Source organism: Lineus longissimus, chromosome 5 (assembly GCF_910592395.1).
Source record: "Lineus longissimus chromosome 5, tnLinLong1.2, whole genome shotgun sequence".
Lineage (NCBI taxonomy): Eukaryota > Metazoa > Nemertea > Pilidiophora > Heteronemertea > Lineidae > Lineus > Lineus longissimus.
The window spans coordinates 6,163,290-6,182,098 of record NC_088312.1 but is presented as its reverse complement, the minus strand read 5'-3'; the positions used below and the strand labels follow the sequence as shown (position 1 = coordinate 6,182,098).

The following is an 18,809-nucleotide window of genomic DNA, read 5'->3' as shown; positions in this document are numbered from 1 at the left end:
TGAACATGACCTCTCTGTCTAATCCCTCCGCCAGAAATTTACGAGGTTGAAAATACAGTGGAACCTCCCCTGGCAGACACTTCTCTATTAAGGACACTAGTTTTGGCCCCAAACTGGTTGTTTCCATTCAATCTGACCTCTCTAATCAGGACCCCTCCCAATTAAAGTCCTTTAATAAAGAGGTTATGCTGGTTTTGCAGAAAAATCAGCAGCTGCGAAGAAACGTCTTGGTATTCGAGGACCAGTGCTTCCAATGGAGACGCCACCTGCCATACCCCACAGCATAACACCGCAACGCCAAGTCACATCGTCAGATTTCCGGCTAATCGACCAGCTGCCAGTCTATGCTCCTGGGCCGGATTTATCGGGATGGCCAGCATCTCCGTTTGGTTTATCAGAGTCGAAGAATTCGGCAGATATTTCAAAGACTGTTAAGGATGGAAATTTATGCATAAATGTGGATCATGCGAGTGATAAATATGGTGTAAAATCACCACAGGGGATGCAGCCTCCTGCAAGCCCGATGGCAGGTGGTATGGCCCCGAGGAGCCCTTGGACTCAAAATGCTGGATCTACGCCAAACAGTGCTTCAAATTATGTGCCACAACATTCACCTGGGTTAAATAGTGCTAGTGCTATGCCAGCAAGCCCATATGCTCCAAATTCAATGGGAATTCCAAATTCACCAATGGACGTGCTTCTCAATTCAGCTAATTTAAGTGTTGATCCATTTGACGATAGTTTCAACAGTGCTAATAGGTCGCCGTTCATGTCACCAATGTCTCCAGGCGGAGTGAGCCAGGATGGGTCTGCGGCATATCAGGCTCAAGCGCGCTATAAGAGATTCACGGAAGCAAATAGAAATTTTGCAGAGTTGCAATCTGTTAAATCACCCTCATTACCCGTAACTCACCCAGCTATGACTATGCAACCTCCTCCTAGTCCTTTTGCTGCTCCGCAGGGTGATTATAGTCAGCAGCAAAGCACAAGGGGGAAAAGTTCCCATGGCTCAAAGGCAAGAGGTCGGGGCTCAAGGAGTTCAAGCCGTGACTCCCATAATCAGGATGATGAGTTAGCAAAACAGAACTTTATTGAATTGACTCAAAAACATTATCCTAATGACTTTAGTCCACAGAAAAATCTTCCATATACTTCTTACGGTTCGCCAGTTGGTCAAGGTCGCGAGAGAAGTCCCAGCACACCTGCTCAAGGTCAACCATCTCCTTTACCTGCCCAGACTTCTGTTGGAGAACATTGCCCTTCGGAGCCAGACCCAGCCATTTTTGATGATTCACCGATTAGAAAAGCATGGGAGTTGGCGATGGGGACCACTGTGGATTTGGAGGGGTTGGATTTGGAGCAGGTGCCGGAGAAGCAAAACAAGACTGCTAAACAAGACCAGCGGCAGCAGCAGCAGCTTCCACCCCCCACACCACCACCACCAATACCTCCATCACCTATCCCACAGCAAAAGGAACAGTTGTTAACTGACAGGCAGCAAAAACACCAAAACGTTATGACTCGCTTAGAAAGCTTTGTGAATTCGAAAGAAACAATGAAAAAGTCTTCAAAATCGAAAGAACGGAAGAGCAAGTCGAGGGATAAGTCATTGCCTGCTCAGAGTCCCAGGAATGCTCAACTACCTGGGAATCATGCAGGAACTCATCCCGGTTTCATTCGTGGTCATCATCTTCCCTTTAGACCTGGAATGCATCCCATGGCTCAAAATAACTTCCCAATGCCAATGCAGAATATGGGACATAATATGGGTCCTTCTCGGCACAATATGCCAATGCCTATGCCTATGCAATATAATCCCATGCCTGGACAACATATTCCTCATGGACATGGGATGTCTGGTGTGATGGGGCATAACCCTATGGGACATGGTTCACTTCCCATGCGCCATATGCCTATGGGACATAACATTCCATCGACAATGGGACACAACATTCCAAATTCATTAGGACATGATATGCCACAACCCATGGGACACAACATGCCACCAGTGGGTATGAACATTCCGTCTACCATGGGGCACAATATGCCCTCAAATATGGAACCTATACCGTCTTCTATGGGACATAACATTCCAATGTCATTTCCGCAGCAACCAGCAACCTCTAATCAGAGTCTCCCTCAACAGCCTCCAATGAACCGGCCACCGTTTAATCAGAGGGACTCTGTGTCATTCTCACATCACCGAGTCAACATGCCACAACTTCAAGGGAATCCATCTGTACAGAAACCATCAGTGTTCACTCCCATGCATCACCCCGGCTACCCTCAGACCTCCCAGATGTTACCTCGTCATGACTTCTCATTACTCTCACCCACTGATGTCACCTCATCTCATCCATTCAATTCACCATTCAACCAAGGTGCAGCTTCACAGTACAGTTTCCTTGAATCCGTCCGAAATGACCAGCTGACCGAGCCGCAAAGAAATTATGTGCCTTCACCATCTTCAAGTGGAAATATGCCAGTCCCGAGCCACGCTGTTATTCATGATGACATTCCCTTGCTTGAAATGGATGTTGATGACCTCCCTGATATTACACCAAGGGATCAGGGGACACCAAGAGATATGGGGATGCTGAGAGTGCGAGATCTGACGATGTCCACAGATCAGGATAAACCACAGGATCTGGGAATTTCCACAAACCAGGGAATGACCATTAGCAAAGATACAGGCAAACCAAGAGATCAGGAGAAGCTGAGAGATAATGGGAGGTCGAAAGATAAAGGGATGTCAAGAGAACAGCAGATGTTCAGGGAGCAGGGCAGACAACAAGATCAGAGAACATCTAGAGATCAGGGTATGTCTAGAGACCAAGGCATGTCCAAAGGACAGGGTATGTCCAGAGATCAAGGTATATCTAAGGATAAGAGTATCTCAAGCGATCAGGGCATGTCTAGAGATCAGGGTATTACCAGAGATCAGAGAACATCCAGAGACCTGGGCATGTCTAGAGATCAGGGTATGTCCAGAGATCAGAGAACAATGGGAGACCCAAGCATGTCCAGAGGTCAGGGTATATCTAGAGACCAGGGCATGTCCAAAGAACAGGGATTGTCCAGAGATCAGGGTGTGTCCAGAGATCAGGGCATTACCAAAGAACCGGTAATGTCTAGAGAACAGGCCATCTCCAGTGAACAGGGTATGTCTAGAGACCAGGCCATATCCAGAGACCAGGGTATGCCGAGAGATCAGGGCATGTCCAGAGACCATGGGAAAACAAGAGATCAAAGCAAGTCAAGGGATCAGGAGTTGTCAAGAGAACACAATGTGAGGTCGCACTCTGGATCAAATTTACCTGGGGGACAGCGTACTGGGCAAAGGAGTCATTTTTTAGGTGTTGGAGAGCAAGACAAAAACCATCAAAGTCTTGCTCTGCAAAATCAAGGCAGCGATTTAAGGCAATTTGGCCAAGGAGAAAATCTCATACCGCAAAGGAATCGAGAAATTGTTGATTCTCATCGAAGTCAACTTGCCGGCAAACCTCAGAGAGATTCGAATTCTGTACAAGAAGATGATGATTTACCAAGAGGCCTAAGGTCAGCTCCGCAAAGTAATACAGCGTCTTACAAAACTATGGCTGAGCGAGTGGTCCAGAAAAGTGTCACACCTGCAGAACGGGCAGCGCCACTGCAAAGTGTCCAGAGGAGCGATGCAGGTCTTACTGTTGAGCAAAATGCGGAGTTGCTGAGGGCTGCTAGCACTGCCACAGGAGCGACGACTGCTTTGACGCGTCCCGGGACAGAGACTACCAGGTCAATGTCCAGTACCACTAACACCCAGGTCGGGATTATTGAGACTTTAGAGGAAATAAATGAGAGAACCCTGAAAGCTCAGGAGGAAATTCGCCTCCATGAAATGAGGGAGCGCAATCTGCTGGCAGAGATGAACATTAACCGCAAGAAGTGGGAAAAAAAACAGGAAGTCGCAGGGAAAGAGTCTTGCCGAAGTGAAGATGATTATGATGATGATGACGACGACTGTAGTTTTATATCCCAGCGAGATGAGGGTTTCTCAGCTAGAGAGCCTATGTTACGACGGGAGAGGGAGCGCTCCTCTCGAGATGAGAGGGAGTTTACATCTCGATATTCCAAGGGGGACCCTCCAAGAGGATTTGACAGGGAGCCCCAATCAAAACATAAGCAGTCGAGGCATTTGGAGAAGGATGCTTCAAGAAGCTATGAAAGGGAGTCCTCTCCAAGAGAGCATCTTTCTAGAGAACAGGATAGGGAGCCCATATCAAGAGGACATAGTAGGGAGGTTCCTGTGAGAAACCCCTATCATAGACCTTGTGACAAGGAGTGTTCTCCAAGGGAAGATCTTGAAAGACCATATGAGAGGCCAGCTCCACCTCGACCCTTCGTGAGAGAGCCTTCACCTAGGCGATCCCCAGTACAAAAAATTGCCTCAAACAGATTTCAAAATCCAATGATGCCTGAACGAAGAGAGGAGATTCGTAAGACAAAGCGGGATAATGGTGAGCTTTCTAGTGCCAGAAATCTCTATGTTTATGGTCAAAAGGCTTACCTCAACTCCCGTGCAAAATATTCCGCTGCATCGCACAGCTATGGCAGCGCAGAAGCTCTTGAAAATGATGTTGATGACTGTCTTGTAATAGACTATGAGGCAGCTAACCATAAGAAATTCACAAAGCGGCGACGACAGACACTTTTTCATTCCAAAAGTCCAATTAGCCAGACAATAGATGATGTAGTGGAGAGAGCAGGGAACCCTGAACCAGGAAATGCTACGTTTTCACCTGTTGTTATCCAGAAGCCATCATTGGCAGCCAGTGGCAAATCAAAAAAGGGTGCCAGGGGGCGGGGACGTGGAAAGTCAAAAGGAAGGAAAAAGTCCAAGTCTCCTGCTAAAGCAAAAGGTTGCCCACCACTTGGTCGTGGAGGTGCTGCTGCCCAGACAACGAATGTGAAATCTAAAGATAAACGCAAAAGTCAGCAAAAATCTTTCAGCGAGTTATTGGAAGAGCTTCAAAAGCAAACTGATGGTGCTCATAGTCATGTTTGTACAACAGTGGCTCCAGTCCATATAGGATACGCGGCCGGGTACAGTAATTATGGCTACAGCGGGCAAGGCTACACAAGCTTCAGAGGCTATGGACATCGCTGGAAGCACTCGTCGTCAGTCAACGATGGTTATAACGGCAGCCCAGCATCTTCTGATGATCTTCCAATGTTCAATTCGAAAGGGACTCAAAAAACTTACCTGAGGGAATGGCGGGACCACAATGCTGAAGTGAAATTTGATGCGCTGGTTCGAAAAAGTACACAGTCGGTTCCAGCAGATTATTCTGATGACGACGACAATGATTATATTGATAACACCGGTTGTGATGATCTCTTGCCTGATCTGTACAATCTACCGAAACCGAACAAGAATCTTTCTAACCATACCTTCTCTGGTAAACTTTCTTCCACTAAGAGATCACCTTCAAAATTACGCCTTACCGGCAAGTCAAAGAATCCGCTTCCGATCTTCAAGCCGAAAAGTAGTTATTATACTTGTGATATGGCAATCCAGTGTGATGGTCTAGCATCGCATGAACCTGCTTTTGTTCCCTGTCCATCGTTTGCAGATGTATCGAACTCGCCAAATCCCAAATATACCATGACAAAAACTGCTGGGAAGAAGCGTCATAATAAACTTTCACTGAAGAAAGGAAAATCTGAGAGTGATCTTTATGCACGCGGATTGGACGAGAGCGATGATGATGTTTCAAACAGGCTTTGGAACTCGGGTTCATATGGAAGTTATGAAGATACAAACACTCCAAAGTCACCGTGCAAGTTGGTGCTAAGTAAAAGCGCGGCTGATGGTAAATGGAAAGTAGACTCCTTGGACTTGGTTGATGACGTAAGAAATGGAACAAAATCGCAATCAAATCCTTCATCTCCTAAAAAGACTGAATCACAGTTCAGCACGTTCCCATGGATGAGGGGGTACAAGCCGCTTGCTACAAGATTTAAAAATCCCAATTTCGACTTGAAATCTGTTGGCCAGGTGCATAAAAAAGTCTTCAAACCATCCGAAACTGTGCTATTTTCCTGTGAATCTGTCGTGAACTACTATCAAGGTCGAGCTACAAGCAGTATAGAACGAAAAACAAGAAAGATGCTGCCTGTCCACAATATTGTCAAAGTCACTATCAAAGACAAACAACGATATGATTTCAGTAAAATTGGCAAGGAGAGGGTGATGGTGAAAAAGCTGCCCAAGAGGCTTCTGCGGCATTATCTCAACAAAGATCTGTCATTGCCGCGGCGGTCTTCAACATCATCTAACAAAACTTACAACACATCAAACTTGGGGAATTGGACTCGACACCAGGATTCGTATTCAAGTTATACGCATAGCGAGTTGGATCAGTTCTCCAGACACATGAACCAAGTTGATGAGGATCCTGCTACCCCTTACAGCCACTTGAATATGTCTTCCAATCCCCAAGACCAAGACAGCGAGCGAGAAATTGGTTTTGATGGCTACGACGATAACATGTTCTGCCAAGAAGACTCCGATGAAGTCGCTGAAGAAATCACTGTCCAAGAACCACAACGCACTCACCATCCTCACAGGAAAGTTGTCCTCAGTTCGCAACAGCGTAGAGACCAGTATTATAATGATGAGGATTGGTCACCTTCAAAGGAAAGAGACTCATCAGGCAAAACAGGAAGGAAATCTTCCTGCTCCAGCAAGTCAAATAGCCAAACTGGTTTTGAGCAAATCCATGATGAAGACCACAGGATGGTCGCGAGAAAGAAAGCAGAAGCTGGGCTGACTTATCCTGCAGTGTACAACCAGAATTTAGACACAGACGACAGATCAATGAATCATTCTAAAAGTAACCAGAGACATTTTCGTGACTTTTCCAAAGATAATTCTGATCATCGGCAAAGAGATAGTTTAGCAAACTCGGGTAATACTCGACGAGCAAAACCTCATCCCCAGCCCCTCGCGCAAGTCGCTCCTGATTATGGTGATGATGATGATGTGATTATAACCGATATAAATCTTGCCATGGCAAGCCCTCCAAAGGGCTCAAGAGGCCGGAAATACATCAATGATCTTGAAAGGTCAAGTCAGTGTCAGAGACGGAGAGTCTATGAGGAGTATGGTGATAACGGACAGTATGATGACTATGAGATCCAAGAAAATAGATCAGAGGAGAATTCCCCGCATAGTTTGATTGAATCTGATATCGCTGTAGCTCCTCCTGGTATGGCTACACTTGATGATGTTTATATTGACATTGCTTCTGTGGAACCACAATCGCCACAGCCTGACGACGTTAAGGAGAAATACAAACATGTCTTGGGAGATAAGGAGCTTTCCGTAAGCTCGTATAAACTTGAGGACTACTACCCGGAAGTTTTTGGCGAGGCTGTAAATGTTGACGCTCTGAATATGGAAAAAGCTGTTCTTTGTCGCGAGAATGATGGCGAAATACAATTGAAAGTTGTCGATCGCAAAAGTGTGGTGGACGAGGATGAAGAGCGTGAATCTCTACCATTTTATCGTGATTTCTTAGATTTGATGAACGCAGAAAATGCGAGGCCAAAGAAATCCCGCAAAAAATCTCAGCCAAGTCCAAAGAAACAACTGTTGGAATTTGTTGAATCGCAACAAAGAAAATCTTCTTCTTCATCTGTTGTTGAGCTGTTCTCAGAACCTGGTGAGAAACTCACAAATTGTATTCCTAGAAAGAAGAAGCATACGTTTAAAAATGGTCCAAGCCTGAAAGAAAAGAAGTTAGATAATAGTTTGAATGTGCTTCATGATGCCACGCTAGCAGGTTTGAATGGAACAGAGCAGTATTCTGATCTAACTGACGACTGCGAAGGTCTCTACAGCGACGTCATGTTTAAGTTTGCCCTCTATTCACCTCCGTCTTCCGAGATGGGAGATGACATGCCACCGATGCCGTTGTCACCGGAACAGATCAACACAGACCAAGAAGATGAAGTCATGGTCATTGATGAGGGTCGCAAGAGAATAGGGAGCGATTTCAGTACAAGGGTCATTTTGTCGTCCGTGTCAACTGAGGATCAGTATAACCCATTGTCTCCTGAACCTTTGCAGTCTCAATTTAGACAACCATTAGGGGTGCCGAGTTTGAAATCACGAAAGCAAAAGGACAGAAGTCTGATGGACCCTCAACCTGGTTGTCGCAGTGAGGGTTGGATTGAATCTAGTCAACGTGACCATAATGAGGACAGGCAGATTGAAAAGTCGCAAACATATGGCTACACGCGCACAGAAAGGGAATCCGAATCTCAACTGGATATGTCGCCACCTCACCTCAGCCCACCAATGAATACTGAATACGTTGGACACAGTGATAACTCTATGTCACCGCCGCTTCTCATCAAGAACGCCTCGCCTAGGATCATGACGGAACAGGACCAGCTGCTTCTTTTAGGTGGTGGTGCTGTGCGAAGAGTCTGCAACACAGATCATGAAGATGATCAGTTCATGGATGCAGATGCAACCGACATTGAAGAAGGTGCTTCACAGATTTGCTCAACTTTGAACGGTAGTGGTGACTTGTTCAAAGATTCAGATGCCTCCTTGATATTGAATCCTGAAGAGCAGGATCAGATGTTGAACGAGATTGTCAAACTAGCTTCAGAAAGTCCTCTGCCCTGTAAGATCTCAAGTGTCGTCAGCTATGCTCACAAGGGAAAACAGTTCCTTGATGAAAGCGAGAGATCAGACATTGAACCACCTCAGTTGGAGATGGAATGTAAGGAGAAGGAGGTATTCGAAGTTCAAACAAACAATAAGGGAAAAGTGATGACAGATCCATCAGAAATAGAACATGATGATGTAGGTCTCGAGAATCAAGAAGAAATGGTTACTGATATGAATGAAGACCAGCCATCCAAAACTGTTGTTGAAAAGTGTCGCCTAGCGTCAAGATATTGGCTCAAGCATCGCTCTGTTTCAATCGAAAGCTATACCAGCAATGAAGGGACAGTTGATGGTCAAGCTCCCAATACAGATGCTGGGATTGAGTCAGTGGAATCTCCAACCCCCGCTGCTGCTGTTGCAACATCGCGCCATGACCAGAGGCTGCCTTTGGCGGAGGTGAAGGGTAAAGATGCTGTCAGTTATTGGCTACAGAGGAAACGTTTTGTCTCTGCTTCTGGGAGTGATGCAGATTCGTTGGTGGAAGTTGCTGCAACTGGCCTCAGAAATAGGAGTCCAAATGATGAAGTGAAGGAAAGCTTAGTCGGTGTAAATATAGAGCAGGGGATAACAGAGGCAACTAAGGAGAGCATTGATCCAAATGATGTTGCACCAGAGGAAGATGCAAAACCGGTGGTAGAATCTGTCCAAGACGTGGACGAATGTTCCAATGCAACCACTGCTGTTTTCAGCGAAGGTCCATATGATGCTCCACCAGCCAAAGAACACTGCGTTGATGACGACCTCCTGAGTGAAGATGACTCTAAATCAGGTAGCGACAGGCCATCATTTCGATCAGACAGTGGGTCATTTGATGGCAAGAGCTCCCCAGTCAGGCAGTGGTCAACTGCTAGTGAAGGATCCCTTCCTTATGATACACATCAAGCCGCTCAAAATAAACACAAAAATGACCATGATGATGATGATGTTTTTGTTGAAAGTACCACCAAGTCTGCGAATAGAGGTGAGCGGACCGTTTCCGTAGACTCTGCTGACTCAAGCAAGTCCAAGGTGTGGAAGGACATCAATGAACTGTCTGATGATGAAGCTGCTGATAAATCTCATGATGGGCCCCAGTTCCGGTTGGATTTGAACTCAGTGAGTGAACCTCCGAAGGTTCCAAATCAAGAGCCCCAATCAGCAGATGAATCTGGCGAAGGCGAGGCGGAACTAATTTCTGATGAGGAAGAGGAGGACCAAGACAGTTCTATCCTCAGTACCATTGCGTCCGACAGCAGCCATGAACTCGAAAATTTTGATCAGTGCCTCCTGCGTCTGGAATCACTCCAAGCTACTCTAGAGAAAGTTGGTTTGGACAACAGACTTGTTAGCCCATCACCCAGGCCATTACCTATACAAACACACCACGCCATCACTGAGACCACCAGCTTGCTGAAAAATCTGCAGCGCTCTGATGGTAGCTTTCCTCCGAGGTTATTTTTGCCGAGCAGAACCGACTCCGAGGCTGAGGTGCAGTCAGAAGAAAATGAAAGTGGGGAGGAGTCTGATGAAGATGATTCTGATTATGTTCAGAGCTTGGTACCTGAAAGCCAAAGTATCATAGCTCCTATACCCAAGCCTCCTGCACCTCTCAATATTGACGAGATGGAACCAGGTGGGGATGAAGAGAGAAGGCTTCAGGAAGATGGAGAACATGTCATCATTGCTCCAGTTGCCTTGCCACCGACTGCTTTCGAAATGGACCATGATCAGATAGGTGATGATGAACTGTTAGAGCTAGATGTTGTTGCACAGCATCTGTCTCCTCAGCCTTATATCAAGCCAAGTCAGGTCACCCGCAACCAGGATCATTGCGAATTACAAAACAAAAGGAATGACGAATCTCATGTGTCTGCAAGCAATGCAGAGAGTGACACTGCGGATAGCCGAAATTCTTGTTTGACAGATTTAGACAAGACTGGGCAACCAGTCGCACCAATTGCAATTCCTGCAAATCCATTTTTCCCTGGAGACCATGATGATGATGAAACTGGACCAGAGGAGAGTGAGGTTGAAAGTCCATATCCTGCTACAACATCAGAAGGAAACTGTCCGACAATTCTAAGAGTTCCAGTTGTAGTCAAGGCAAATGCTTATGTTCAACAACGCCTAGAAAACAGTGAAGGGAATAGGGTTCAGGAAGATACCATGAAGCTGACAAAGTCACTGTCAGAGCAGCAACTAAATTTTGAATCTGGGAAACTTCATCATCCCAAGCCTATTCCGGCCACTCCTCGGTCTGAATCCGATGACTACATGAGTGAAGGAGATAATTGCATCATTAGGGCAGGAGAACTGGAAATGGATGAGGTAGAGGCAGAGAATGAGGAAGATCAGTTCGAACGTAGCGATGCAAGTAGTGATGAGGCTAACACAGGAACACCAGACTTGAACGCTGGATCTCCGGGCCTTGTTGCGCCTGTTGCTCTTCCACCAACTCCAGCGAATCTGACAGTTGAGCATGATTCCAATGAGGAATTTCAGTATACTATTGTAAGAGCAAGCATCTCCTCTGAAAAAGAGGAGGAGGAGGAATTGAATGGTTATCAAAATGTGGTGGATGATGAATCTGTGTTTACAGATCATGATGATATGACCGTAACTGATAATGGGCATCATCCAGTTGCTGGTCCACCTGGGTCTGTGCGCATTGCTCAAAGTTATTGCACTGATGATGATGCAAGCCTAGCGGATGATGAAATGTCATCATGTGCTGATTTCAGCGTGCCAAGTCGTCAGGTTCTTTATCGGCCCATAGCTGGTCCTATTAGTTTCAACTTGCACTCTTTACAAGAATCTGGAATGATGAGTATTGCAGATGAGGATGAGATATCTGTTTACATTGAAGACAATCATGGTTCACCACCTTCTGATGAAGAAAATCCTATCGTGTGCCCAATTGCTTGTCCACCAGGTGGAATGACTCAACTCGATGAGGTTGAGGAGGATGACTGTGTGATCCTGTCAAGAGAGTCGCCCCAGGGGAGGTCATATGATGAAGACTGTAGTCGAGACGAGGATCACAAAACAGAGGAACCAAATTTAGTTTGCCCTATTGCTGGCCCACCTTCACAGGATCATTTTCCTGGGGATTATGCTGCTTCGTCTATTGCTGATGAAGCCAACATTAATGTGTCAGATGAAACAGAAGGAGAAGCAGGAGTCCAAAGCAATTCTGAGGATAACCTAAAACAGAATATCACTGGCCCTCATTCACCACCAACTTGTGATGTTAGCGGCAAATCTAGACCTATATTACCATCGAGCTTAGTTCATCCTAAAGCTGGTCCACCTGGATCTGCTCATAATCTGCAGTTTACCCAGAAGGATGGTGTTGATACTGATAATGAATGTACTGACAACGAAAAAGATTCAAGTTGTTCAGTGATGGAAGCAGAAGAGAAAGATGATGAGGTGCGCAGTATATGTAGCCCTATCCTTGAACCGCCATCGGATGAGGAGGATGGATACTATGATGTACCTACACCAACTCAGGATGAACCACCACCACCAGCACCTTTTGATATGCCAGTCAAGAATACCTACCTATCCCCAGTATCTGTTTACAAGGCCCGTTTGTCGTCTGCTGGTGAGTGCAGCCAATCATCTCAGCCGTCAAGTGTGGAATATGAGGACGCAGACCATAACTTGGATAGTGATGACACTTCCAAGGGCTGTTTGACGACGCAAGAATCAGGTGACTGTCTAACCTACGAAGTCAAACACACTGAATCAGGTATCGTAGTCATGCCACTGGCAAAGCTGATAGAAGATCATCATGAAACGGAACACTCCACAAACGTCCAGAATCACAACATGGAATGTTCTGGAAGGGTTCATCTCCTGAGCTCATCTTCCAGTTCATCCTCTGTGCAGGTTCTTGGTGAAAGACATATTCAGGGATCTGAGGACAACGGTGAGACATCGTATGAAGACATGTCAGAGGAAGAAGAAGATGATGAGGAGATTGTACGACAGGAGGAGAAAAGGAAACACGATGCCTGGGCTGCAGTTAACAATGATGGCATTGAGGATGACCTAAACAAGGCTGTGGCAACCCATCATGCCAGGGAAGAACATTGTCAGATTGCAAAGAATGACAGAAGTAGTCCTAAAACTAGTTTTGTTGAAGATGAGCACAGCGGCAGCCTGAGACCATCTTGTATGACAAAACTGGTTGAGGAGACCATGTCAGAAGTATCAGAGGAGCAGGATTTGGAAGAACGACGTCTGCTCTCTGACCAGAATATGCTCACTGAGGATAAGAATCTCATTAGATCTAGACAAGCCTCACAAGGGTTTGTGGTGGAAAACGTTGTGGAGGTTGAGCCTTCAACTCCTTGTCAAATGGTTGTAGAGGAGGAGGCTATCGTCGAGGCCAGTGGATGCATTTGGGAAGTAGTACACTCGGAGACACAAGAGTTTGATGTGACTAAGGACACGCAAAGTGAAAGTGACACTTCTGTCGATGATGACCAAGTCGCCAATCAACTGATTAATGGTGATGAAGCATTGCAACAGGCCAGGGAATATGACATTGGCATTGCAGTAGATATGAACCAGCCACCCTCACCTGTAGGGGAAGTTGAAGTTTTCAACTCTGTAGAAGACGCTTCACTCCTATTGAGAGGTGACTGTGAACCACCTACCCCCAGTATAGGAGTGGTAGAAGTGGAGGTAGAATATTCCCCAGGTAGAGCTGTTTGTTCATTTGATCAAGACGACAGTGAGTATCCTGCAAGTCCAAGCAATGTCTCTGACACCGATGAAGAAGTTTCTCCCATCCTAGAAGTTGCGGAGGTGGAGGTTAGAGATTCCCTAAGTCCATCTTTGATCACTGCTGGGCAGGGTCCTCAGGAAGAGGCTGAATTGGATGTTGACTTTGCTGAGCTGCCTACTCCGGCTATAGAGGTCGAAGTGGTGGATTCCAAGAGCCCCCTGTGTCAGCCTTCCCTTACTCATTGGCAGGAGGGGGATGGTAATCAAGGCGATGCTCAAATAGAAAGTGAATCAGTGGAGAGGGGGACTGGCACTCCAACCCCTGGAATGGCAGAAGTTAAGGATGGCAAATCTCAGGATGAAATGTTGCTAACTCTTGGTCAGCATGTTCATGGAAGTCAGGGTTGTCAGGAGTCGGTTCTCGATAAAATAGACTCAATCGTTTTGACCTCTCCGTTGGCAGCTTGTGAGGAAGTCGGTTCTCCTGATAAATCGTCGCTAACTCTTGGTCAAGAGGTTCATGAAAGTCCCAGTGGTGATGAACCGGTTGAGGATGGATTAAACCTGATGCTTTCCCCCTCGCCACCAGCCGCTGTTGAGGATGTTGATGATCAAATGCAAGGTTTGGAAGCTGATGATGAGGAAGAAAAGGTGAACTCTCCATCACCGGTTGATTGCAAGAACTCGAGCGAATTGTCATCAGATGACTCGAGCAAATTGTTATCAGATGAGGATATGGCATCAGATGCAGAAGGAAGTGATGCCGAGTCAACTGCCTCACTCACACTTGGTCAGAAGATACATGGCAGTTCTCACTCTCCAGCTTCAGTAAAACAAGAAGATATTGAGAAATTGGAGGAATTGTCATTGGATGAGGATATGGCATCAGATGCAGAGGGAAGCAATGCCGAGTCAACTGCCTCACTCACACTCGGTCAGAAGATACATGGCAGTTCTCAGTCTCCAGCTTCAGTAAAACGAGAAGATATTAAGAACTTAGAGGAATTGTCATCGGATGAGGATATGGCATCAGATGCAGAAGGAAGTGATGCCGAGTCAACCGCCTCTCTTACACTCGGTCAGAAGATAAATGACAGTTCTAAGTCTCCAGCATCAGTAAAACTAGAAGATATCAAGATTTTAGAGCACCTGTCATTGGATGAGGATATGGCATCAGATACAGAAGTAAGTGATGCTGAATCAACTGCCTCTCTTACACTTGGTCAAAAGGTGCATGAAAGTTCCAAGTTCGAAAACCAACATACTTCTGGTGATAATTTACGAACTGAAAAAATGGCTTTGCTGATCCCTGGTCAAGGATATTTACCCAAAGACAGGGAAGGCTCTATGTCTCCTGTGATGCCTGTCCTTGAAATCAGGCCATCAACACCTGCTAATAGTTATCAAACTGATTATGACGACATGTCACCTGAAATACCGAATTTGAATAAGTCTGATGTCAGACTCGGTCCAGGATCACAAGAGGGACCTGTTTTGGATCCACAAGTTTGCCTTGATGATTATGTTGTCATCTCGTCACCGTTTAATCCTCGACACCAACTATCCTCTGCCGATGCTGAAGATTATCAATGTGAGGATGACAGAACCAGCATGATGATGTCTCAAGAATTACCGAATTACGACAATGCAGCTGAGGGGACTAAGTTCCACCCTGGTGAACCAAGTGGATATCGATCGCCAGTTGTACCAAACATGGACACGATTGCTGATAATGACAATCTTAACGTGAGGCATAGTGATGCCCACAGTCACAAGTTAAACGCTCAGGGATTTGAATGCAATAGTACAATGATTTGTGCTGGGAAGACTACAGATGATCCTAGAAATCTTTCAGGGAGTGTCAGTGAAATTGGAAAGATTTACCACAGAGGATCGTCTGTTCAGAAAGCGATGGATAAAACTCAGGAAGTTAGGCAATACCAGGTTTCTAAGACAGATTACAAATCACCAAATAGTATCTACGCATTGTGCAGGATGATGGAGATGGATAGTCAGAGTGGTAGTGAAGATATGCCCTTGGACTTGTCTACAAAATTTGGCAAGGGATTAACCTCTTTGGCCGGCAATGAATCGGCTAAACCAAGCAGCCCTTACCAGATGTCAAAATTGAATGAATCGAGAAACTATTCAAGAAGTTTCTATGATTCGCAGACCTCACTCTTCAGTTCTATTCACTCAAAACAGCATACCCTTGACTCAAAATATGATGATATGGAAAACAAGAAAGCACCAGAACGGTCTTTATCACGTCGGAACTCATCTACAAGGGCAAGTCCAACTGCTGCGGAGCTGTTGTCAGCAAGAATGGAAGTCGAGGATGATGATAGCGAAATTGACAGCGATGAGGAGATTGATGTTGTTGGCATTGATGATGATGTTTTTCCAAGTGGTGAAATGGAAGAGGAGGAGGAGGCAGATGTCATGCCACCTGCACTGGTTGAAAAGCAGACGGTGAATGAACCAGTCCCGCTGACGACTCCTTTGCCAACTCAGGAGAATTCCCCCAGAATGTTACAAAGATCCGAATCACCTGAATTGGATGTGGTTGAACTTGATGCGAATCCATTGGAATTTGTCAATCAAATGGAGCAGACATCTGACGAACCATGTGAGCAGATGACAGACTTGACCGGAACACCAGAAAGATCAAACACTCCTCAACCAGAGTCTGATGTTGTTCATGTTGCTGTTTCCCCAACGAAAACAAACAATGAACAGCAAGGGCAGGCGACAGATTTATTTGGGACGCCCGAAAGATCTCGATCAAACTCACTAGATTCCGAGTCTGATTATGCACCAAGTCCAAACGTGGATGATGAAAATCTCCGCAACATGGAGAAAGATCCTGAAGAATATGAGGTTCGTCTGATCAAAATCATGACACCAGTGCTGCCACCACCTTCAAGGAAACAGGTCGTTGCTGACATGAAGAGTTTGGCGTATTCTGGACGCCGGCACAGGGAACCATTCTACAGCAACAAGACGGACATGCCTGCCAACATCATGGATGTCGGGGGAAGACTTCTCAAAGTCAAGGCAAAGTCGGTAAGTTTGTTCATGTTCCATTTTCTAAAGTTCTGTTCTCCATGCATCCTTGCTTTTAATTGGAACTATGTTTCCAAATCGTTGGATGATGTCTAGTCAACTTTACAATTTACCAAATTTTTCTGCAAGTCCAAGAGAATAAAGAAAAGTCACAATAAGTAACATTGTTCTAAAAGGCTGTCCTTCGTTTTGAGCATATCATCTCTCAATACCTTTCCAGATTTCCCAGCTCAAAGAGTTTGAGAGCATTAACCCCTTTAATGCCAATGGCCTGAAAGATTGGCAGATACTTTTGGCGGGAGGAGACGATGACATGAATGAGGATGACGGCTTCAGCATCATGATGGAGATTGAGAAGAATCCGCAACTCAAGGCGAGCATCATGGGAAGCGACAAGATCATTATGACGCCGTGTAAGCTTCCACCGAGCACCAACAACGTGAAGTTATGGCTGGAGGAGAAAATCCTGGAGCGGAAGGCCACCCAAGAGGCTAAGATTGTCCAAGCACAGGAAACGATGGATCGCGAAAATGATGTCATGCGGGAGTTGAGCTATGGTGATTTTCAGAAGGATATGGAGCCGGAATTGCTGGGAGATAGGATCGGGGCAGATGAAGAAAAGGATGAGGAGACTGGGGAGAGAAGACGGTTCCTTAGACCGCAGCGGCGAGTCAGCTTTACCCAAGATACCTTGAACAAGTTGGCGGACACCGAGGTCCAGGAGATAACAGAATGCGACATGGCCTCCAAAACCCATGGCGACCAAGAATCTGATACTCAGGATGTTGTGAAAGACACAGTTGATGATTCTCAAATGGAAGGGTCAACAGTCAAGGTCATACACTTAAAACGGACTAGGTCAGTTGATTTGGCCTTGAAGAAGGAAGAGAGAGTTGAGAAAGAGATTATTTCACCACCGCCGAAATGTCGCCGATTGAGTCGATGGGACCAGTGCTCTCCGGCTTTTCGTCGTACAAGGAGCGAGGAAGATGTGCCACAACACAGTACGCCGATCCGTCGAGCATTCTCTGACATGCCTTGTCCAGGATATACACCGATTTTAGGACGAGAGATGGACGTTGCTGCCGACTTTGTCCCCCTGACATCAACCACCGATGTGGATGAGCAGAGACCGAGTCTGAAAAGACGCCACTCCTCTGATTCACTCCGCAAGGCTGTGTTGGAGAGCCAAGTCAAGGTGAGTATTTAGTAATTAGTTCATTTCCTTTTCAGGGATAGGAGTATCCTTAAAACCTCATAGACTAAATGCTTTTTTATCCCATCTCTCTTTGAAGAACTAAACAGCAACTTCATTGGGATGGACAAAATGTCAGCAAAATACTGGACAAAACCAAACTGATGCGTAAACAAAGCATCCCAGTCTTGCCCCTATTAGATGTGCTTCTTCCATTTGCAGACCTTATTCGGCACCCCTAAACGGCGCCTCTCTGACATGTCCATGATTGAGGGCCCAACTCCTCCGAATACTTGTGGGTTCAAGGTCAGCCAACACGATCTCCAAGATGCCAAGGCTGTCCATGAGGTAAGAAAGATTCATAAGATATTGAATTCAGAATAATTGGGTGCTAAGTCTCAGATTTCGAACTTGCAAACCATTAAAGAACTTGCATTCCTTCTTGGCAAAGGCCAAAGTCTTGGCCATGAGGCTTGAAAACCCACCCTTTCCTATAAATAGTGGAGAAGAACAGATCTGCTTTCCCTGCTAAAGTACCACATGGATAGGATCTTGTAGTACATCTTGATGGTTATGACTTCTGACAGAGGTTTAGAAGACTTAATCATCTGCACAGCTCATTTCGCTCATTACCAACAGCAAAAATGAATGAAGAGTTTATCGATTCTTGCTAAAATAGGTGTCCTCATGCTAATTCCATGTATTCTAATCATTTTTACCTCGCTTTGAGTATCCATCAGTGTTCAGTATTTGTGTATGATGTAATAGAATCTTTGTTCTGTTGTTGTATTGGTGTCCCAAAGTCGTCCGCCTCTTTCAATAATTTACCCACTGAATCTCAGGCACGTCTCTCTTTGTTGACACATTTTCTATGTTAGCAGTATCTGCAATCATATATTCCGTCTGCCCATGCTCTGTTTGATCGTTGTCTGATTTCTGTGTTCTTTGTTGTCTATTTTGTCTGCTTAATGGAACTAGTGCTTGTTTTGTGCCTTGACAGAACGAATGAAAATTTGAAATTTGTCCATGGTCTATGTTGGCCTTCTCATTCATTTTAATGGTCTATCTGTGTGTCACCTACCTAATTTGTCCATTCCTCTTTATTTT

At 45.6% G+C, this 18,809-nt stretch overlaps 1 protein-coding gene across 2 annotated transcripts in view; it reads left to right on the top strand.

Moving 5' to 3' along the window:
* Nucleotides 1-18,809, top strand: part of LOC135487599 (uncharacterized) — a 48,493-nt gene that overhangs the window by 18,220 nt on the left and 11,464 nt on the right. For both annotated transcript variants that reach the window (XM_064771541.1, XM_064771540.1), the window contains 3 exons: nucleotides 201-16,507; nucleotides 16,728-17,705; nucleotides 17,925-18,050. In XM_064771541.1, coding sequence (XP_064627611.1) covers nucleotides 201-16,507; nucleotides 16,728-17,705; nucleotides 17,925-18,050 — 17,411 coding nt within the window. The remainder of the gene's footprint in view (nucleotides 1-200; nucleotides 16,508-16,727; nucleotides 17,706-17,924; nucleotides 18,051-18,809) is intronic.